Source organism: Olea europaea, chromosome 5 (genome assembly GCF_002742605.1).
Source record: "Olea europaea var. sylvestris chromosome 5, O_europaea_v1, whole genome shotgun sequence".
In the NCBI taxonomy this organism is placed as follows: domain Eukaryota; kingdom Viridiplantae; phylum Streptophyta; class Magnoliopsida; order Lamiales; family Oleaceae; genus Olea; species Olea europaea.
This window is the reverse complement of record NC_036241.1, coordinates 12880104-12903811: the sequence shown is the minus strand read 5'-3', so window position 1 is coordinate 12903811 and position 23708 is coordinate 12880104. Positions and strand designations below refer to the sequence as shown.

The window sequence follows — 23708 nt, the reverse complement described above, 5'->3', positions numbered from 1 at the left end:
TGTGGGCCAATGCCTGCACTCAACTTTGGGCCGCCCTAGTTAAAGAATTCAGTAAAAAAGAGTGGTTGGGAGAAAAGTTAGTGGGAGAAATAGTAGTTGAGAGAAAAATTACTAAGTTGGTTGCCATTATTTTCTTCTTATAAAAAGCCTAGCGAAAATCTTGATTAACTAAACTGGTTCCTAAACAACTTTTATAGGCCTTTTACGAGTCACTTTGTTATAAAGAGAATTTTTTTTACACTTTAAATTTAACCGTAAATTTTGCCTGTAATGAAAAAATTTTCTGGCTCCGCCCCTGATGGACTTAGCCTTGCAATCGACTAATTAAGTTCTTTGATTAGACTAAGTTCAGTTACAAAGCAACTCGATAACAAGGTCAATCCGCAACTACGAACATTCATCTCAACATCAACATGTCGAAGACACAGCAAACACTATATATCAATGGTTTGATAAGACTCGTTTAAACTGAGAACAAATTTTCACAACAAGAAGTCTCAAAGGAAAAATTTTCCCCCACTGCACATTGCCTTCCTAAGGTCACGTCACCAGCTAGTTGAAGTTGAATCCACACTCCTTCGACAGCTATATAAATCGACAAATGTTTGTTATGCAATCATCAAAGCGTAAAATTACAAACTTTAACTTATTTAGTCGTAATGCAGGTGTAGTATGAACATTTGTTTGACTATATATGGAATCACTTTTCATTATTGGTGGAAAATTAAAAAGAAAAAGAAAGCCTAATCATTTTACTTTAAACGCATCAAAATGCGTGAAATTTTAATAAATGACTATGTAAATATGAATTCAAGACTTTTAATTAGTCTGATACACTATTACACTATCATTTAAAATGTTGAATGGAGAATATTATACTTTTATTGTCCTATTTGATTTGACTAAAAATCAAATTTTTAGTAGATTTTGATAAAAATATCGTTTTCCTTAGATCCTGTTCTTCCTTAACACAAATATGCCAAAGACCGAGATGCGCACACATGACAATGTATACATATCACTTATTCCTCTTCATCATCACTCCTCTAGCTTGTGCTACATAATACATGTATTGTAAGTCGTGGAGGAATACAATCTCTCGGTTTTTAGAAAGGAAAATGCAGTAGTTTTAGATAAAATGGTTAACATAGAATCGCAGCCAAGCATATGTCCATTTAAAGTATAGACCATGATAATTGCTCATGACCTCGCCAGGAGATCACTTCCAATATATAACTATGGCATTTCAAAATTTGCTGAGCAGCCCACAACAATTTTCTTGGATTTTTATATAGTTATGTTTCAATGAAGAACAATTGGGACTGGTGTGACTAGTGGGAATGGGAAACATATTGGTTAATCCAATAAAACCACGAGAATACTTGCTACAAGGGCATATACAAATTCCTAAACTGGCAGTTCAGCAATTTATAAGATTACAGTGCACTCACATTTACTGTTCTATTTCAAGAAAAATCCCCCGGAGAGAGGAAATAATTCATTTATCATCTATCAGTTCTCAGTTCTCAGTTCTCAACAGCATTATATTGTAATTTAAGTAAAAGATGACACAATCACAATCAAATGTCACACATTTTCTGTTCTTCATATTTAAACAAACGAAAATGGAAAACAGAAAAACTCACTGACGCGGGTGATGGCTATGCCTCACGGCCCTCAACATGGCTTGATTTGAATTAAGCTGCTTGTGAATTTGCCTAAATTTTTCCTTTAGTCTTTGTATCTGCATAACACAGCTGTACTTAGTAAAGCAACAAAACAGGTAGTCTAACATTCACAATTGACACAGGAGTAAAGGTGAAGACTAGTATACCCGTTTCAACTCTATTTCTGTTTCCCGCTTCCGCTGCCCCAATGAATGACGCAGATTAGTGATATCAAATACATTATCTAAATCATCTTCAAATGCGGATTCCAAGTCTTCCCGAAGAAGTACAGGCAACTTGTCAACAACAGGCATCAGAAGAAAACAGTTGAACTACAAAACAGAAGCCATGGATAGTAATTTGGAGAAATTGGAAGCTTTTTGCTTCAACGCATACATTGCAGTAATTAAATTATGACTAGCAATGTGAAATTTGCATGGTCAGATGTTAACTCGTTGAATAAAGCAAAATCAAAAGAGGAAATCAGCAAAGTAGACAAGAAGAAAGAATGCATTTGTCCACCATCGTAAGAAATAAATCAATATTTAATCCCCGGATTAGCAATCTTTTAGCTGAACACTTGGCCCTCGTTTGAGCCCCATTCTTCTAAAAATTCATTTTTTCAAAAATCAATTTCAACCACGCATTCTTCAATAAAATAATATTACATGCAAATCCAAAACTTTTCCTTAATTTTTAACTAGACATTTTCCATCAATTTACTATTCAAAATGCATTATTTTCCCCAAAATGAGGCTCAAACAAGGGCTTAGTGTGTGTTTGGTAGGGAGAACTTGATGGCATTGGACAGTCAAGGAAGAAGTTAAAATTTATTAAATTATACTGTCCATCACATTGTACCAAACATTCAATTAGATTAGCAAGAGGATTTAAACAAGTACATTTTATTGACAGGGAGACATTCATATGCAAACCTTTAACTCTGCAGATGCCAGGAAATATTCTCTTATGCCATGGAATATCTGTTGAACTAATGCATACACAATCCTTTCAGAGGAAGAGGCAAGCCTTCTGTTCCATAGGGTGCTATCTAAAAGGTCAGCCAACCTTGTCTCTGTTGTTTGAATACTACTATTTGAGTCAATCCCTAAAGCCAAATGATTGAGTTTTATGTCTAACTTTGACTTGGTATCTTGCTTATCATTGCCTGGAGATTCAGACGACAAATCTTGAGGAAGATTGGCAGAAACAGAATTACCGCCCACTATAGACTGTTCCGATCCACCGAAAGAGTCTAAGAACTGACGCAATCCAGCCCGATTCTGCGATAGTTAATGGGCAGACAATGAATATAGAGGGCAAACGAGACAACAAAGTTTACAAATTAAAAACATGTTTATTTTGTCAGAAAAGTCATGAACCCGCTCAGAACATTTGGATCATGTTTTAAAAATCTATTAAGACAGACCGAAGCTGGCAAAGAAGGCTTCAGTAAGAAATCCCCACCCCCTCATGTTCTGGGAGAAAAAAAGTAAACAGAACTGTGTTCTCCTTTCCTAGAGCCTTGCGCGCACCCCTCTCTGTTTTATATTTGTTTATTTGCCGATCGTGTTTGATCCAAAGTTACAAGATTTGCAGAACATATTAAGCCCCTGTTTGAGCCTCATTTATGGGGAGAAATGTGTTTTGGCATAGGATTTTTTGGAGAATGTGTGGTTGGAAATGAGTTTTGGAAAAATGAGTTTTTAAAATAATGGAGGCCAAACATAGGCTAAAGTTAACCAATTGAAAATTTATGCACATCATCAAAACAGGAATACATATTTGGGTTATCTTCCATTCTATATGCTGATAACCATATTTCTGTAAATAAGACTACTTCGGAAAGAAATGTGGATGCAGAAAACAATCAATCAAAAAGTGAAATATACATGGAATTGATAAAGATCTTGAATTGGCAAATTTTCATGATTATGTGAACAATTGAAACCTCAAATGGCAATTTTCCTACCTTATTGTGGAGGGACCAAGTGACATACCGAGTGGTGCTTGTTAAATCCTCCATACACCTAGAAAAAGTATTGAGCCACATAATATAGATATTAATCAAAGCTGACAAGAAAAAATAAGTGAATAGGAAGAAAAAGAAAGTTACATATAAACAACTAACATACTACAACATATAAAGACACGGCATGGAAGAACAAAAAATCATATTCACACAGGAACCCTGAAGTCTCATCTAGTAAATATATATAGGGACTTAGGATGAGCATTTGGGTGAATTGTAATTTAATACGATTTTTTCCTTTACGAAAAAATTGCTTTAAAAGAGGAACAAGACCAACTTGTGGCACCTCTACTATCAGAGATGTTGAATGGAAAGGGAAGTGCAATACTGGCAATAATTGTGATGGACGGGGTCACCAAACTTGGCAGAATGATTTTTATGAGGCTCAGCAATTGCATGGGAAGGTAGAATTCCTTTCCTTCCCTTTTACATTTCATCTTGCCATGTTATAATCAAGTATTGACATTCCTAACTTCTCCTGTTTTTGCTTCAGGTCCAGGTCTGAGGTGCTACAGTTGACTCATTGCAAGAGGGTAGTGATAGATGACCAAGCTCCACATACACTAACTATTGCTTGATGGCAATTGCTAGGTGAAGAGACCCAAGATTAGGAGACAGCATGTTAACTGGCATAAGTTGCTCTATTATCCGTCTCTTTGACACCCTTCCTGACATGTAGAGGTGCACTGGACCTTGAGCTCCTCCACCTGACAGCTACGATTAGAGCAAGATCCTATGGAATCAGTGCATAAGTTCGAGGACCCACCAGTGAATGGATGAGGTCAAAATGGTGCCACATCCTTCATCAGAAAAGATGAGATAGGATGAGTTGGAGGGAAGGAGATTGTGAGGCTCATGGCAATGTGCTAATGTAGGAATATGATGAGAAGAGACCATGCAAGGAATTCGCAAGCACGTGCTTATCACAGAAATTTTTCCCCATTGATCTTCCCACTAACGAGGCCATGACGACTCAAGACTTCAGGGTATCAGATTCCCAGCATGTCACCCAATAAACAGCTGCTGTAATGTCAGATGCTGGATCGTGATTCCACATGCATTGTCATCCTCGAGGAGCTACCGGGAGGATCTTAAGAGGATCAGAAGTTCATTCCTATGTAGGCCTGAAGAGGACCTAGCAGCAGCCAAGGATAGCATCAACTTTTCCCTAAACTCCTAAACAGATGACAATAATTTAATTGCCATTATGAAGCATTTAATTATCATCAATGATATATATCCTCAATTTTATCTAGAAGAGAACACAACAAATCTTCTGCATGAAAAATCTAACAAGAAAAAGAAGTAGAATGCAAAGAAACCCCTTTCCCAGGCAGACTAATAAAACAATTTTAAAGAAAATCAAAAAAATTGTTTGTAATGATTCTGTGGGAAAATCAGATTTGACTCAATCTGATTCAACTTGATTCAAGCAATCAGATTTTATTTCGTTTGATTAGATTTGATTTGATTTGGTTTGTATGATGTTGTGAATTCCTAGCCTTTAGGCTAGATTAGCTTTTTTCAATTTATTTTCAATATCTAGAAGATAGTGAACACTCCTATATATAGTTTTATAAAGTTCTTAGTATTATCAATAAGAATTGAATATTTTCACCTACAATTCTACAGATTCTAATATCAATGTGGTACTAACATATGATTCACATGGCATTGTGCATCGTGCATATGAGTTGCAAACTCAAGACAGAAGAGGCATGCTCAAATGAGGCATCTATGGCAGCGTGGCTGATTCCACTAAACAATTTATAGGCACCTCATGAGAATCTAAACTGCACATATTCAAAGAACTAGTAATTAAAACACAAAAGTCAAAACGAATGCAAATATGTTTACTTTTCACGACATGATCGTTCAGTGGACTCTGCAAAGTTGTTGAAGGCAGAGGCAACACGCTTTAGGAAAACTTCATGGCCACTCAGATATTCACCATCTTTCTGTAGGAAATCACTTGCAATAAAATCAAAAGGATGTAAGAGAAAGGAAACATAATAATAGCAATTGTGTAATTCTAAAATTACATCAGCACAAGTAACAGACTAGCGAGCTAAGGAAGTGTTAAAGACAATATTAAAATGATAAAGTGGCTGTATTTAATAGTTTAAGCTTTTAGATAAAGTAGTTCAACATAGTATTAGAGCATGCAAAGGCTCTAGGTTCAAGTCTAGCCACCACCCATTTAAATAAATAGTGCACATGTTAGGCTTTCATGGGAAAAAATTAAACCTTGCTTACATATGATAAGGCATGTTGAAGACAATATTTCAATGATATAGATGTAGCCCTATGGTCCCTATCTAGTAGCTTAGGCTTTTAGATAAAGTTGTTCAACACAAAGAAACAAAGCTTGTACCTGGAGAAGATAAACAGAGATGGGGAGCAATCTCTTCAAAATGTGCAAGAGCCTGTTACCCAACTAGTAGCCACAAAACGAGATGCATTTCAGTCATGTACAAAAATCAAAGAGATGAAAGAGAACAGGAAATTATCACAATTTTTTAAAAATCTGAGAGCTTGATCAAACTACAACCCACAATTTTCAGATGTATATAAAAGGCAAATAAAAACCTTTTTTAGTTTACTTTATCGAAAAAGAATAACAACACGAGATGCACTAATTATTACATTTATAGAAAATAAATAACTTAATTTCTGAACTTATACACTGAACATTAGAACAAAAGAACCCTTTCAAATAAAATATCATGTTCACATGTATAGATATTTCCCATGAATATATCACACTTCCAACCAACTATGCTCATCACCATTTTCCTCATATCTAAAGTTAATGTATAACGGTGACATTCCATGAAAATCAAAGTATTTTATAGGACTTTTAACTCAGATCATATCACCAGATTAAAGACTCACCGCACGACATGAAAAATATATTATTTGACTATAACGAAAGCCTTGCTCTCTAGCAATTGATTATTAACCATATTTATTTAAAGGTTTTCTTATTTTTATTATTAATGTAAGATGCTACTAGTATATTTGGTGACACTTATAATTTGGAGCTTTTATTTATACCATTATCATACTCTTTTAGGAGGAAAAAGATCTCATTTGTGAAATTTAGTAAAATTTCTTAATTCCAGTTCATTCAGGTTATTATTGTGAACGAGTTCTTTTAAGCACAGTTATGATAAATAAGCATTCCTCTAACATGATACTATACATCATTCACAATCCATTTGCACATCCCAAGGTGTGTATCAATGATTCAGTTGAGCAATAAATCAAGAATAGCCACTGTTAGTTACAACCAAGATTCATTAATACGTAGCCAAATTCTCCATGGGATTTATTCACTTTACCGAAAGTTTAGATGAAAAAATAATAAGGGAAACGGCAAGAAAATCTCTCTCTTATATTTGTCTTATCTTTGACGGAAAAGTGCATCTAGTGTTATCAGCAATGCAAGTCTTCAGCATATACTATAATCTGGAACCAGAAAGTCCAGCTCTATTAAGCAAGAAATATGAGGCAAGATCCGAGTCAATTCAGCTTACGACTTACGTCTTGGGAACTGGTTATTTCTCTGAAGGTCTCTATAGGTAGTTCTCTATCTGTCTGAGATTCTTAAGTTGTGAATCTATGAATCAGGTTGAAGAAATAAAAGCAGACCTAAGGACAGCATTATTCAGTTATCACCGAGAACAGAAAGCAGAGTACAACATTATGCAGGCAATCTACCACCTACTGAATTCTGGAAAATTGAGAACGTGTTCTATAATTTTTTGTACCCACTTCAGAATTTGACCGTCAACAGGAGAAATAACCCTACCATATGAGCAATCTCAATACAATTTCCAAGGAAGAAAATATGAAATACAATTCTCAGAGACATCACCATCCAAACTAGAAAGCAATAATGACACATCATTGCCCACATGCCTGCTTTCTGCCCTTGCGGCTGGTATGCATTTTTTAGAAAATTAATTAACATACGTTTTCAGAAAATCAAGCACAGAAGTTGTTAATTCAGATGCAAATTCTATTTGAGTGCAAAATTTAATTCTTATTCTTAAAGCTGTTTCCTAACAAACATATTTTATTGGATTCCTGCACTGTCACCTTCACATAAAACATAATGATATGCAAGAAAAATTGACATATAAAGTACTGAATCCACACCTGATGAAGAAAAGGTTCAAATGTATCACGAGCCTTTGCAACAGCAATTACACAAGCCGTCCTATATTCTCAAAAAGCAAGGAAATAAAAATTTAAAATCGAAATTAATAAACATCAGCAGCCTAGACAGATTAGTATCGCAAATTTACTATATAGCTAGAAATCCACGGACACCTTGAATAGTTTGTCCCATCATGGATGTCTTCAACTCCACATGCATTCACAATTTCTTCACGTGTAATTGGAGGGCATTTGAATCCTCCAACAACAAAACGGAATTCAGCCATTGCACGATGATATTGAGCACCACCATAAAGGCGCATCCCTGCATTCTGCACAGTAGAAGAAACAATAAGCTTTAAACCAAGATAAAAATCTAGATGAAATTGATATCACAGATATATGTTCACTTTCGGTTAACTGCATGAGATAAACAATTCAGATATATCAATAGTTTGAGATTCACTAGAACAGATAATGAACATGTGGACCATACAAATTTGAAGAAAGCAAGACTAGTATGCTATCTTTGAGCAGGCACTAAGAAAAAAGTGCAACTTTCAGAACTCAAGCTACAATCATCTTAGTTACAATTTCTGATCTTGCTCTAAGCTTTTTTCAGTTACAACACAGCAAATGTTTTCAAACATAGTTATCAGACAAAACTAGGTCATTGAACTAGGCAAAGCACTAGGCGGCGAGTCATTTCTGGTTTGAAAAGTTAATAAAATAATATTTTTTAACAAAAAGAGGCATTCATGCAAGCATAATTATAAGATTATGTCCTCTTTTTTTCTTTTAGATTATTCATCATCGTTATTTTCAAAACCTATCATTTGACTTCTTGAATCGAGTTATGTACTTTGTTGTTTCAAGAGAGACAAATATCAAAATTAATTTAAGCACTTAGGAAATATGTACTTTTTAGTTAGTAGATTACACAAAAGTTTCAGCTCGCCTAGCTGAAATGACTCTCCTTATTAAGCAACAGGTCCCAGGTTCGATTGCTCCTATTATATTTTGGATATCAGAAAATTATAAAAAATAATAATAATAACAAAAGTATAAAAAAAAAAAAATGATCCAAAGTGAACCGGTTACATGAAGCCCACCCAGTTCTAACTGGTTTTGACTGGTTTCAGCAGGCTTTGACTGGCCAGTGGATGAACGGTTCAAAAAGCAAACCAAACCAGTACCGTCACCGTTTGGCAGTTCCTGGTCCAGTTCGGTTCTACTAACTATGCTTTTAAATCAATTGCAAGATCAATGGTAAGCACAAGCAGTGATACAAGAGCAAAAAGGTCGATAAGGAGAAGAATGCTTGGGAAAACAATCAAAGTTTATCTCATCTTTTCTACAAAGGGTAAAAAGATACAATCTTAATCTATGTTGAACGCAATATTGAGTATCATCACAACTCAGTCAAAATCAAGTTGTATCCGAATTTCAGCTTCATGCTCACAAATGATAGAAAATAGCTTCTATTTCCAACTTTACTTGTCTTACAAGTAAGAATATAATACAAGTGCATACTACAGGATGGGTAAAATATCAATCCAAGTAAGATTAAATTGCATTAACTTATTTACAAGAGTGGAGTTTATAATTTGACTACTTTATTTTGGCTGATTGAAGCAGCCAATTATCGACAAAAGTACAAAAACAGATGCTTGGAGTATTAAGAGTCGGTTGCATACTTGACAACAAACCTTAGTCGTTTACAATTGAGCTAATTAAACAAAATAACTTTTTCAAGGTGGACCACATGAGAAAAAAGGGTCATTGAGATATTCATTTCAAAGCATACAAATTATAAACATATCAGGACTTACAGGTATCAACTTGTGTGGGAACTGAAGGCCATCAGAGCCAATAAATGCTCCTCCATTAACCCTCTCATCTTGTAGTGTTTCACCTGCAAAAAGAACACAATAGAATTAATGAAGGTCTTGTAAGAACACCCAAATATTAAAAAACTTCACAGTTTACGAGTCCTTATATTTCCAACATTTTAACGATCGCCACAGAATGAGCCTCCATAAGCAGATCAAATAAGCTACAGCTTTTTAAATTAACATTTAAAGTAATCTTTGTTAAACATCTCCGAGGGGGAAGAGAAGAGTGACGATGGGATAAATCAAGTCTGTAGGAAATAAAAGGAAGAAAACAAGACTAAACTAAACACGAACAGTGAAGCGTGGGTGTGGCCGTGGGCGTGGGTAAAAGACAAATAGCTATACTGAAATTGTTAAAAAAAATAATAGTAATAATAAAATAAAACAACACGTGTTTTTCCTATTTGAGAAAAGTTATTTACCAAATTTATCAGGAGGAGCAACAACTGTCCCCTTCAACAGAAGTGATAACTGAGAAAAGGAAGGAACATCAGCAAGGAACAACTGAAAACAAAATCCATGAATCTATCTTACTAATTAGCTTATAAAAACAACCAACAATGTAAGATATTGATAGACAAGTAAAATACCAGAAGAACTGCCTAATTTATGTTCAGAATTTTCTGGGCAATCTTAGGGCAAAAGTGAAGAAGACAAAAGTTCACAAATTATGAAGTTAAAGAACAGAAAGATGGGGATTAAGAATATCCCAGCAGACACGACAGCATTTTAAATGCCACAGTAAGTTTAAACCTTGGTAAGGAACAGGTCGTGGAAAGCTCTTCCTTTCTCCTTCAGCTTTACTACATCCAAAGAGCTGGGAGAAAGCAGAGAAACAAGATTACTTCATAGAATAGAGCTGTGAACAAACATAACATATAGTTGAAGAGATCAAGAAAACACAGTTTGACTCTCCTCAAGCAACCCCCACTCCGGGCTTCCTCCCAAAAAGGGAACAATATCATATTCATAAAGGGAAAGGAATGGGAAGATTTAACTGTCGAAGGAAATCAGCATCTTTTTCTAGGATTAGTTTTTGTTAACCATCTCCTCTAAAAGCATGAGATGTTAGATAAGGACACATATATTTATTGAGGCTTGTCTGCAAACATCCCCTCACATGTAGCCTCCATAGCTCCTTAGACATGCTTAAATATAAATAAATGAGTGTCTACGAAACTTGAACACACATCTTTTGCTAGAATATGATATCATGTATACCGTCTCATATAAAAGTTTAAGTTGTTAGATAACGTCACATGAATTCATTTAAACCTTGTCTTCAACAATTTATTTAAAATTAATTTCTAAATGTGTCCAGATTTTAGGAATCAGGTACCTGATTTTAATAGGTTCTGTTTAAATAATGTATAGCAGCCTTAGGTCTATAATCTTACCTCATGTACCTAAATTTTTAATACAATGAATACAGTTCTTGTTCTTCCTATTTATTCATACTACATCACATGGTACCAAGGCAAGTTCAGGTCCCGAGATCAAGTCTTACACCATCCATTTATAAAGATTATTCGCGCGTTAGGCTTTTGGTGGAAATGAATTTGTCCTCCACGTGAGGGGGGCACGTTAAAAAAAATAATAATAATAAATTAAGTAATAACTAATAAGATTGTCATTCTCTACTAGCTTAAACTTTTAGACGAGGAAATTCACGTTCTTGTAACTAATCAATCTAAACTAAGCCCCCGTTTGGCCCACGTTCTTTCCAAATTCTAATGGTTAGAATAGTGTTTTTTTGAAAATTGTGTAGTTGAAAAAGAATGGAAAGTTTTCGATTTGCGTATAATATTATTTTTGGAAGATTGTGTGGTTAAAAATAGAAAAGGAAAAAATGAAATGTAATAGAATTAAAATTAATGGGGGCCAAACGGGGCGCGCATGAAATGTATTCTAAAGTTAAAATTGTCTTTTTTATTAAAATGTTAACAGAAATACTGTTTTTTGCTCAAATCTCGGCAGCAGCGACTTCTTATGGCATGTTTCCCACTAGAGACCATTGGACCGAACAACAACAGCCCAATCCTGTCTAGTCCCCATCAGAACACGCCATACCGTTTCCTTGAATCTGAAGTACCTGTCCCCAACAGATGGTATTAGTGTCAAAGTTATTCATGTAAAAAGCTGAAAAGAGCCATTTTTTTTTTTTTTTTTTTTTAAAAACCTTCAAAAATGTGCTATATGCTGATAACCATATTTCTGTAAATAAGACTACTTCGGAAAGAAATGTGGATGCAGAAAACAATCAATCAAAAAGTGAAATCTACATGGAATTGATAAAGATCTTGAATTGGCAAATTTTCATGATTATGTGAACAATTGAAACCTCAAATGGCAATTTTCCTACCTTATTGTGGAGGGACCAAGTGACATACCGAGTGGTGCTTGTTAAATCCTCCATACACCTAGAAAAAGTATTGAGCCACATAATATAGATATTAATCAAAGCTGACAAGAAAAAATAAGTGAATAGGAAGAAAAAGAAAGTTACATATAAACAACTAACATACTATACAACATATAAAGACACGGCATGGAAGAACAAAAAATCATATTCACACAGGAACCCTGAAGTCTCATCTAGTAAATATATATAGGGACTTAGGATGAGCATTTGGGTGAATTGTAATTTAATACGATTTTTTCCTTTACGAAAAAATTGCTTTAAAAGAGGAACAAGACCAACTTGTGGCACCTCTACTATCAGAGATGTTGAATGGAAAGGGAAGTGCAATACTGGCAATAATTGTGATGGACGGGGTCACCAAACTTGGCAGAATGATTTTTATGAGGCTCAGCAATTGCATGGGAAGGTAGAATTCCTTTCCTTCCCTTTTACATTTCATCTTGCCATGTTATAATCAAGTATTGACATTCCTAACTTCTCCTGTTTTTGCTTCAGGTCCAGGTCTGAGGTGCTACAGTTGACTCATTGCAAGAGGGTAGTGATAGATGACCAAGCTCCACATACACTAACTATTGCTTGATGGCAATTGCTAGGTGAAGAGACCCAAGATTAGGAGACAGCATGTTAACTGGCATAAGTTGCTCTATTATTCGTCTCTTTGACACCCTTCCTGACATGTAGAGGTGCACTGGACCTTGAGCTCCTCCACCTGACAGCTACGATTAGAGCAAGATCCTATGGAATCAGTGCATAAGTTCGAGGACCCACCAGTGAATGGATGAGGTCAAAATGGTGCCACATCCTTCATCAGAAAAGATGAGATAGGATGAGTTGGAGGGAAGGAGATTGTGAGGCTCATGGCAATGTGCTAATGTAGGAATATGATGAGAAGAGACCATGCAAGGAATTCGCAAGCACGTGCTTATCACAGAAATTTTTCCCCATTGATCTTCCCACTAACGAGGCCATGACGACTCAAGACTTCAGGGTATCAGATTCCCAGCATGTCACCCAATAAACAGCTGCTGTAATGTCAGATGCTGGATCGTGATTCCACATGCATTGTCATCCTCGAGGAGCTACCGGGAGGATCTTAAGAGGATCAGAAGTTCATTCCTATGTAGGCCTGAAGAGGACCTAGCAGCAGCCAAGGATAGCATCAACTTTTCCCTAAACTCCTAAACAGATGACAATAATTTAATTGCCATTATGAAGCATTTAATTATCATCAATGATATATATCCTCAATTTTATCTAGGAGAGAACACAACAAATCTTCTGCATGAAAAATCTAACAAGAAAAAGAAGTAGAATGCAAAGAAACCCCTTTCCCAGGCAGACTAATAAAACAATTTTAAAGAAAATCAAAAAAATTGTTTGTAATGATTCTGTGGGAAAATCAGATTTGACTCAATCTGATTCAACTTGATTCAAGCAATCAGATTTTATTTCGTTTGATTAGATTTGATTTGATTTGATTTGGTTTGTATGATGTTGTGAATTCCTAGCCTTTAGGCTAGATTAGCTTTTTTCAATTTATTTTCAATATCTAGAAGATAGTGAACACTCCTATATATAGTTTTATAAAGTTCTTAGTATTATCAATAAGAATTGAATATTTTCACCTACAATTCTACAGATTCTAATATCAATGTGGTACTAACATATGATTCACATGGCATTGTGCATCGTGCATATGAGTTGCAAACTCAAGACAGAAGAGGCATGCTCAAATGAGGCATCTATGGCAGCGTGGCTGATTCCACTAAACAATTTATAGGCACCTCATGAGAATCTAAACTGCACATATTCAAAGAACTAGTAATTAAAACACAAAAGTCAAAACGAATGCAAATATGTTTACTTTTCACGACATGATCGTTCAGTGGACTCTGCAAAGTTGTTGAAGGCAGAGGCAACACGCTTTAGGAAAACTTCATGGCCACTCAGATATTCACCATCTTTCTGTAGGAAATCACTTGCAATAAAATCAAAAGGATGTAAGAGAAAGGAAACATAATAATAGCAATTGTGTAATTCTAAAATTACATCAGCACAAGTAACAGACTAGCGAGCTAAGGAAGTGTTAAAGACATTATTAAAATGATAAAGTGGCTGTATTTAATAGTTTAAGCTTTTAGATAAAGTAGTTCAACATAGTATTAGAGCATGCAAAGGCTCTAGGTTCAAGTCTAGCCACCACCCATTTAAATAAATAGTGCACATGTTAGGCTTTCATGGGAAAAAATTAAACCTTGCTTACATATGATAAGGCGTGTTGAAGACAATATTTCAATGATATAGATGTAGCCCTATGGTCCCTATCTAGTAGCTTAGGCTTTTAGATAAAGTTGTTCAACACAAAGAAACAAAGCTTGTACCTGGAGAAGATAAACAGAGATGGGGAGCAATCTCTTCAAAATGTGCAAGAGCCTGTTACCCAACTAGTAGCCACAAAACGAGATGCATTTCAGTCATGTACAAAAATCAAAGAGATGAAAGAGAACAGGAAATTATCACAATTTTTTAAAAATCTGAGAGCTTGATCAAACTACAACCCACAATTTTCAGATGTATATAAAAGGCAAATAAAAACCTTTTTTAGTTTACTTTATCGAAAAAGAATAACAACACGAGATGCACTAATTATTACATTTATAGAAAATAAATAACTTAATTTCTGAACTTATACACTGAACATTAGAACAAAAGAACCCTTTCAAATAAAATATCATGTTCACATGTATAGATATTTCCCATGAATATATCACACTTCCAACCAACTATGCTCATCACCATTTTCCTCATATCTAAAGTTAATGTATAACGGTGACATTCCATGAAAATCAAAGTATTTTATAGGACTTTTAACTCAGATCATATCACCAGATTAAAGACTCACCGCACGACATGAAAAATATATTATTTGACTATAACGAAAGCCTTGCTCTCTAGCAATTGATTATTAACCATATTTATTTAAAGGTTTTCTTATTTTTATTATTAATGTAAGATGCTACTAGTATATTTGGTGACACTTATAATTTGGAGCTTTTATTTATACCATTATCATACTCTTTTAGGAGGAAAAAGATCTCATTTGTGAAATTTAGTAAAATTTCTTAATTCCAGTTCATTCAGGTTATTATTGTGAACGAGTTCTTTTAAGCACAGTTATGATAAATAAGCATTCCTCTAACATGATACTATACATCATTCACAATCCATTTGCACATCCCAAGGTGTGTATCAATGATTCAGTTGAGCAATAAATCAAGAATAGCCACTGTTAGTTACAACCAAGATTCATTAATACGTAGCCAAATTCTCCATGGGATTTATTCACTTTACCGAAAGTTTAGATGAAAAAATAATAAGGGAAACGGCAAGAAAATCTCTCTCTTATATTTTTCTTATCTTTGACAGAAAAGTGCATCTAGTGTTATCAGCAATGCAAGTCTTCAGCATATACTATAATCTGGAACCAGAAAGTCCAGCTCTATTAAGCAAGAAATATGAGGCAAGATCCGAGTCAATTCAGCTTACGACTTACGTCTTGGGAACTGGTTATTTCTCTGAAGGTCTCTATAGGTAGTTCTCTATCTGTCTGAGATTCTTAAGTTGTGAATCTATGAATCAGGTTGAAGAAATAAAAGCAGACCTAAGGACAGCATTATTCAGTTATCACCGAGAACAGAAAGCAGAGTACAACATTATGCAGGCAATCTACCACCTACTGAATTCTGGAAAATTGAGAACGTGTTCTATAATTTTTTGTACCCACTTCAGAATTTGACCGTCAACAGGAGAAATAACCCTACCATATGAGCAATCTCAATACAATTTCCAAGGAAGAAAATATGAAATACAATTCTCAGAGACATCACCATCCAAACTAGAAAGCAATAATGACACATCATTGCCCACATGCCTGCTTTCTGCCCTTGCGGCTGGTATGCATTTTTTAGAAAATTAATTAACATACGTTTTCAGAAAATCAAGCACAGAAGTTGTTAATTCAGATGCAAATTCTATTTGAGTGCAAAATTTACTTCTTATTCTTAAAGCTGTTTCCTAACAAACATATTTTATTGGATTCCTGCACTGTCACCTTCACATAAAACATAATGATATGCAAGAAAAATTGACATATAAAGTACTGAATCCACACCTGATGAAGAAAAGGTTCAAATGTATCACGAGCCTTTGCAACAGCAATTACACAAGCCGTCCTATATTCTCAAAAAGCAAGGAAATAAAAATTTAAAATCGAAATTAATAAACATCAGCAGCCTAGACAGATTAGTATCGCAAATTTACTATATAGCTAGAAATCCACGGACACCTTGAATAGTTTGTCCCATCATGGATGTCTTCAACTCCACATGCATTCACAATTTCTTCACGTGTAATTGGAGGGCATTTGAATCCTCCAACAACAAAACGGAATTCAGCCATTGCACGATGATATTGAGCACCACCATAAAGGCGCATCCCTGCATTCTGCACAGTAGAAGAAACAATAAGCTTTAAACCAAGATAAAAATCTAGATGAAATTGATATCACAGATATATGTTCACTTTCGGTTAACTGCATGAGATAAACAATTCAGATATATCAATAGTTTGAGATTCACTAGAACAGATAATGAACATGTGGACCATACAAATTTGAAGAAAGCAAGACTAGTATGCTATCTTTGAGCAGGCACTAAGAAAAAAGTGCAACTTTCAGAACTCAAGCTACAATCATCTTAGTTACAATTTCTGATCTTGCTCTAAGCTTTTTTCAGTTACAACACAGCAAATGTTTTCAAACATAGTTATCAGACAAAACTAGGTCATTGAACTAGGCAAAGCACTGGGCGGCGAGTCATTTCTGGTTTGAAAAGTTAATAAAATAATATTTTTTAACAAAAAGAGGCATTCATGCAAGCATAATTATAAGATTATGTCCTCTTTTTTTCTTTTAGATTATTCATCATTGTTATTTTCAAAACCTATCATTTGACTTCTTGAATCGAGTTATGTACTTTGTTGTTTCAAGAGAGACAAATATCAAAATTAATTTAAGCACTTAGGAAATATGTACTTTTTAGTTAGTAGATTACACAAAAGTTTCAGCTCGCCTAGCTGAAATGACTCTCCTTATTAAGCAACAGGTCCCAGGTTCGATTGCTCCTATTATATTTTGGATATCAGAAAATTATAAAAAATAATAATAATAACAAAAGTATAAAAAAAAAAAAATGATCCAAAGTGAACCGGTTACATGAAGCCCACCCAGTTCTAACTGGTTTTGACTGGTTTCAGCAGGCTTTGACTGGCCAGTGGATGAACGGTTCAAAAAGCAAACCAAACCAGTACCGTCACCGTTTGGCAGTTCCTGGTCCAGTTCGGTTCTACTAACTATGCTTTTAAATCAATTGCAAGATCAATGGTAAGCACAAGCAGTGATACAAGAGCAAAAAGGTCGATAAGGAGAAGAATGCTTGGGAAAACAATCAAAGTTTATCTCATCTTTTCTACAAAGGGTAAAAAGATACAATCTTAATCTATGTTGAACGCAATATTGAGTATCATCACAACTCAGTCAAAATCAAGTTGTATCCGATTTTCAGCTTCATGCTCACAAATGATAGAAAATAGCTTCTATTTCCAACTTTACTTGTCTTACAAGTAAGAATATAATACAAGTGCATACTACAGGATGGGTAAAATATCAATCCAAGTAAGATTAAAATTGCATTAACTTATTTACAAGAGTGGAGTTTATAATTTGACTACTTTATTTTGGCTGATTGAAGCAGCCAATTATCGACAAAAGTACAAAAACAGATGCTTGGAGTATTAAGAGTCGGTTGCATACTTGACAACAAACCTTAGTCGTTTACAATTGAGCTAATTAAACAAAATAACTTTTTCAAGGTGGACCACATGAGAAAAAAGGGTCATTGAGATATTCATTTCAAAGCATACAAATTATAAACATATCAGGACTTACAGGTATCAAGGTGGACCACATGAGAAAAAAGGGTCATTGAGATATTCATTTCAAAGCATACAAATTATAAACATATCAGGACTTACAGGTATCAAGGTGGACCACATGAGAAAAAAGGGTCATTGAGATATTCATTTCAAAGCATACAAATTATAAACATATCAGGACTTACAGGTATCAACTTGTGTGGGAACTGAAGGCCATCAGAGCCAATAAATGCTCCTCCATTAACCCTCTCATCTTGTAGTGTTTCACCTGCAAAAAGAACACAATAGAATTAATGAAGGTCTTGTAAGAACACCCAAATATTAAAAAACTTCACAGTTTACGAGTCCTTATATTTCCAACATTTTAACGATAGCCACAGAATGAGCCTCCATAAGCAGATCATAAATTAACATTTAAAGTAATCTTTGTTAAACATCTCCGAGGGGGAAGAGAAGAGTGACGATGGGATAAATCAAGTCTGTAGGATAAACAAAATAACTTTTTCAAGGTGGACCACATGAGAAAAAAGGGTCATTGAGATATTCATTTCAAAGCATACAAATTATAAACATATCAGGACTTACAGGTATCAAGGTGGACCACATGAGAAAAAAGGGTCATTGAGATATTCATTTCAAAGCATACAAATTATAAACATATCAGGACTTACAGGTATCAACTTGTGTGGGAACTGAAGGCCATCAGAGCCAATAAATGCTCCTCCATTAACCCTCTCATCTTGTAGTGTTTCACCTGCAAAAAGAACACAATAGAATTAATGAAGGTCTTGTAAGAACACCCAAATATTAAAAAACTTCACAGTTTACGAGTCCTTATATTTCCAACATTTTAACGATCGCCACAGAATGAGCCTCCATAAGCAGATCAAATAAGCTACAGCTTTTTAAATTAACATTTAAAGTAATCTTTGTTAAACATCTCCGAGGGGGAAGAGAAGAGTGACGATGGGATAAATCAAGTCTGTAGGAAATAAAAGGAAGAAAACAAGACTAAACTAAACACGAACAGTGAAGCGTGGGTGTGGCCGTGGGCGTGGGTAAAAGACAAATAGCTATACTGAAATTGTTAAAAAAAATAATAGTAATAATAAAATAAAACAACACGTGTTTTTCCTATTTGAGAAAAGTTATTTACCAAATTTATCAGGAGGAGCAACAACTGTCCCCTTCAACAGAAGTGATAACTGAGAAAAGGAAGGAACATCAGCAAGGAACAACTGAAAACAAAATCCATGAATCTATCTTACTAATTAGCTTATAAAAACAACCAACCATGTAAGATATTGATAGACAAGTAAAATACCAGAAGAACTGCCTAATTTATGTTCAGAATTTTCTGGGCAATCTTAGGGCAAAAGTGAAGAAGACAAAAGTTCACAAATTATGAAGTTAAAGAACAGAAAGATGGGGATTAAGAATATCCCAGCAGACACGACAGCATTTTAAATGCCACAGTAAGTGTAAACCTTGGTAAGGAACAGGTCGTGGAAAGCTCTTCCTTTCTCCTTCAGCTTTACTACATCCAAAGAGCTGGGAGAAAGCAGAGAAACAAGATTACTTCATAGAATAGAGCTGTGAACAAACATAACATATAGTTGAAGAGATCAAGAAAACACAGTTTGACTCTCCTCAAGCAACCCCCACTCCGGGCTTCCTCCCAAAAAGGGAACAATATCATATTCATAAAGGGAAAGGAATGGGAAGATTTAACTGTCGAAGGAAATCAGCATCTTTTTCTAGGATTAGTTTTTGTTAACCATCTCCTCTAAAAGCATGAGATGTTAGATAAGGACACATATATTTATTGAGGCTTGTCTGCAAACATCCCCTCACATGTAGCCTCCATAGCTCCTTAGACATGCTTAAATATAAATAAATGAGTGTCTACGAAACTTGAACACACATCTTTTGCTAGAATATGATACCATGTATACCGTCTCATATAAAAGTTTAAGTTGTTAGATAACGTCACATGAATTCATTTAAACCTTGTCTTCAACAATTTATTTAAAATTAATTTCTAAATGTGTCCAGATTTTTAGGAATCAGGTACCTGATTTTAATAGGTTCTGTTTAAATAATGTATAGCAGCCTTAGGTCTATAATCTTACCTCATGTACCTAAATTTTTAATACAATGAATACAGTTCTTGTTCTTCCTATTTATTCATACTACATCACATGGTACCAAGGCAAGTTCAGGTCCCAAGATCAAGTCTTACACCATCCATTTATAAAGATTATTCGCGCGTTAGGCTTTTGGTGGAAATGAATTTGTCCTCCACGTGAGGGGGGCACGTTAAAAAAAATAATAATAATAAATTAAGTAATAACTAATAAGATTGTCATTCTCTACTAGCTTAAACTTTTAGACGAGGAAATTCACGTTCTTGTAACTAATCAATCTAAACTAAGCCCCCGTTTGGCCCACGTTCTTTCCAAATTCTAATGGTTAGAATAGTGTTTTTTTGAAAATTGTGTAGTTGAAAAAGAATGGAAAGTTTTCGATTTGCGTATAATATTATTTTTGGAAGATTGTGTGGTTAAAAATAAGAAAGAGAAAAAGAATAAAAAAGAGAATGGGGGCCAAACGGGATGTAAGTCTATCCAAAATCAAATATATTTCAAGTGATGGAGCTTCATATTACAAATTTCTTAATTATTTATTCACGTTTGTATTGATAAGCTAGACAGGTAAGAGACACTACATACCTGAGTTCCAGATTTATTTCACTTAGCTTCCTTGTAGTGCTTCGATACTCTTTTTCAAGAAGTGGAATGATCATTGGCACACTGTCCATGTACCTTGTAAAAATGTGTATCATAAATTATAAGTCACTTTTAGTTAGCCATTGCACAAGATACAGAACCCAAAAATATTTATTATGAGTACCTCTTCTGCAGTAATTCTTCCAAAAATAGCCTAAGGCTGCTAACACCTATTCTGCTTCGTTCCTGTGTTGAAAGAGATCTTCCCAGTTTCTCCTCTAAAGCAGTTATATCTTCCATCTCTCTCAAATAAATAGCCTGTCAATGTACAGGAAGTTGCATTCTGGGACACATCATGAAACGGAAAGACATGTAGCAATTGAAAACTATAAAATAGTGAATCCATGCCTCTACCACGCCTCAGCATTGGGCGAAAATTGCCCCATACCACAACCATGTCTTTATCGAACACGATAGTTGTCTCAAAACGAAAAATAAAGTAATTTTTCAAGCAAACATGGGCTATCATACAAATGGACAAATTTCACTGAGCATTAAATCAAGCCAATTTATAAATAACACACCTACAAAGTCTCTGATAGCCTTGTGGCATTCACTATCGTTATTGGTGTATCCTCAGTAGAGTTTCTTTAAAACTTATTTTTTTTCCAAACTCATTTTAAACCATAAATTCTCCCAATAGAATAATTTTGCACGTAGACCCATAACTTTCCCTTTTTTTAACCACACATTCTTAAAAAAAAAAAAAAAAAAAATTTGATAGATCACTTGTCACAAAATCTGTTCTCAAAAAAATATATCAAATAGGCTCTAAAAAATGTCAATATATATAGGGCCTGTTTGGCATGACTTTTACTTTTGCTTTTACTTCTTATAAAAGAACTCTTGAAAGAAACTATCTTAATTTTAATTTGAAAACTAATTTTTAAAAGCACTACCTATTTTGAAAGTGCTTTTAGAGAAAATCACATTGGACCAACTTTTTCTAAAAACTCTTCTAACCACCAGAAGCATTTACATAAAATTAGTTAAAACGGGTCTAAAAGCAGCAGCCAAAAGCTCCTTTTGACTTTTTAAAAGCCATGCCAAATTGGCAGTAAAATAGGTTAAGTATACATAAGATATGTTATAGAAACTATCAATTTTCTGTCAGGTACTATTAGTTGTGTCCAAGATGTTTGGTACTGCAAACTATAAGCTGGTGTAGTCCAATGCAATCAGTATCGACCAAGATCCCTTATACATTGACAAAAGTACCTGAAGTTTTCAATTGAGGATGCAATTTTTACCTGAAGTTTTATATTGGTACTTTTCCAGGCACTGCTGCTTATATATTGATAAAGGTACATCAGAGCAACAATACAAAGAGAAGGAGAAAGGCAAAGAGGGAATGGAGAAACAATATGCAGTGTTAGCTGAATCATTTTGTTGTTTCCTTATCCTTCCAAAAATACTTTGATTGAAAAACACAAAAAGGCCATAAACCAGGGACAGACTATAAAAACATAGTTTCACTATGAGAGACCTTACGGAGACAACGGCTTCTCCCAATCAGCAAGTAGCGGATTTTTTTCATCTTGCTCACAGCCTATTAGAAGTAGAAGGCTATCTGGTGGAATCTTCATGGATAGAAAATATTGATTCAATTTGATACTGATTAAGTGATTTTGGCATTCACAAGATAACTAGTTGTCTAATCTCCATAAAAGGTGCCTACGAGTGCACAAGTTATACAAGAAAAGACACCCAGAATGAAGAAGAGGAATTTATTGTAGAACGGCACTGTGTTTACATTGTTGGGATGAAAATTCCTAATTGAGTGAGACGAAAGGATGCCATCATACAGTTTGTATGTGCTTGATATTAAATTGTGTAGCATGCAAAGTAGAACATCATACTCTTGATTTCAAATAGAATCTTAACACAGAATATTGAAAAAAGAATGCTCTGGGTTTCATAATATAAATCTAGGAGACAAAATTGAGAATCAAGATATATCTACTAGTTAAATTAGTTATTCAAACATGGTTAATTTTGGCAGATAATTGAGGTCTAACCTGTTTAAAATCATCATTCGATCTGTAAACTGATTCTTGACCCGACCCAACTCTTCCAGAAGGAACAGACGTGAAAAAGGGTGAATCACCTAACATAAAACCATCGAGAGTGCATGCAGGCGGTGAAAGAAAAACATCCACATCCGAAGCTCGTGCAAACTGTGGTATTTTTGTGTCAAGTTTTGTTGAGACAACTATGGTCCTTGAAAGTTCAGGATCAATCTATATTAGCATGCAAACAAATTGAGTTTAGTGCATAAAGTTCAAAGGTAGTCAATTTTTTTCCTCAAACCATCGTAATTTCCCAATAAACCCTGTGACATTAGTAGATATAGGAGAAAACAGGCACATACTTGCATCACAATCCTCCGTGTTGTGGCATTACTCCAATCATTGCAATCTTCAAGGCATAATATAATGAATTCTTTGTGCTGCATTTTAGCTCGCACCAAAGATTCCACAGCACGAGCTTGAGCCTGCCATAGATACGTTCCCAACGTTCAGCACATAATTGCTTCTGAAGTGAAAGATACATAATTTGATTTTCTTCCTTTGACCTGTAAAGAGCGATTTTTTCGAGCAGGCGCCGGCGCTATAAGTCCTGGAGTGTCAATGATGGTAAGATTTGGACAATGTTTGTACTCGATTCTGATTATTATTTCTTTTGACGAGAACTGATAAGGTTCCTGTTCCAACCTCAAGTTCTCAACTTCAATATATGCCTACACAA

General features: G+C 34.8%; 1 protein-coding gene across 1 annotated transcript; it reads right to left on the bottom strand.

Moving 5' to 3' along the window:
* Nucleotides 1-316: 316 nt before the first annotated feature.
* LOC111394700 (dynamin-like protein ARC5) lies at nt 317-23708 on the bottom strand. Its single transcript, XM_023020644.1, has 17 exons — nt 23536-23708; nt 23332-23454; nt 22979-23200; nt 21085-21218; nt 20904-20996; nt 10512-10575; nt 10181-10229; nt 9696-9778; nt 8038-8195; nt 7864-7924; nt 6074-6136; nt 5557-5657; nt 3640-3697; nt 2603-2950; nt 1835-1999; nt 1647-1744; nt 317-585 (listed from the first exon to the last, which is right to left on the bottom strand). The coding sequence occupies exons 2-17, from the start codon at nt 23413-23415 to the stop codon at nt 546-548; spliced, it is 1821 nt and encodes a 606-aa protein (XP_022876412.1). The 5' UTR covers nt 23416-23454; nt 23536-23708; the 3' UTR covers nt 317-545.

Coding starts and splice junctions, on each gene's coding strand:
- LOC111394700 (XM_023020644.1), bottom strand. CDS start 23,415: ATGCAGCACAAAGAATTCATTATATTATGCCTTGAAGATTGCAATGAT. Junction 3,698..5,556: donor GAACGATCATGTCGTGAAAA/GTAAACATATTT, acceptor TACTTTTTCTAG/GTGTATGGAGGATTTAACAA. Junction 2,951..3,639: donor CTTGGTCCCTCCACAATAAG/GTAGGAAAATTG, acceptor TAACTATCGCAG/AATCGGGCTGGATTGCGTCA.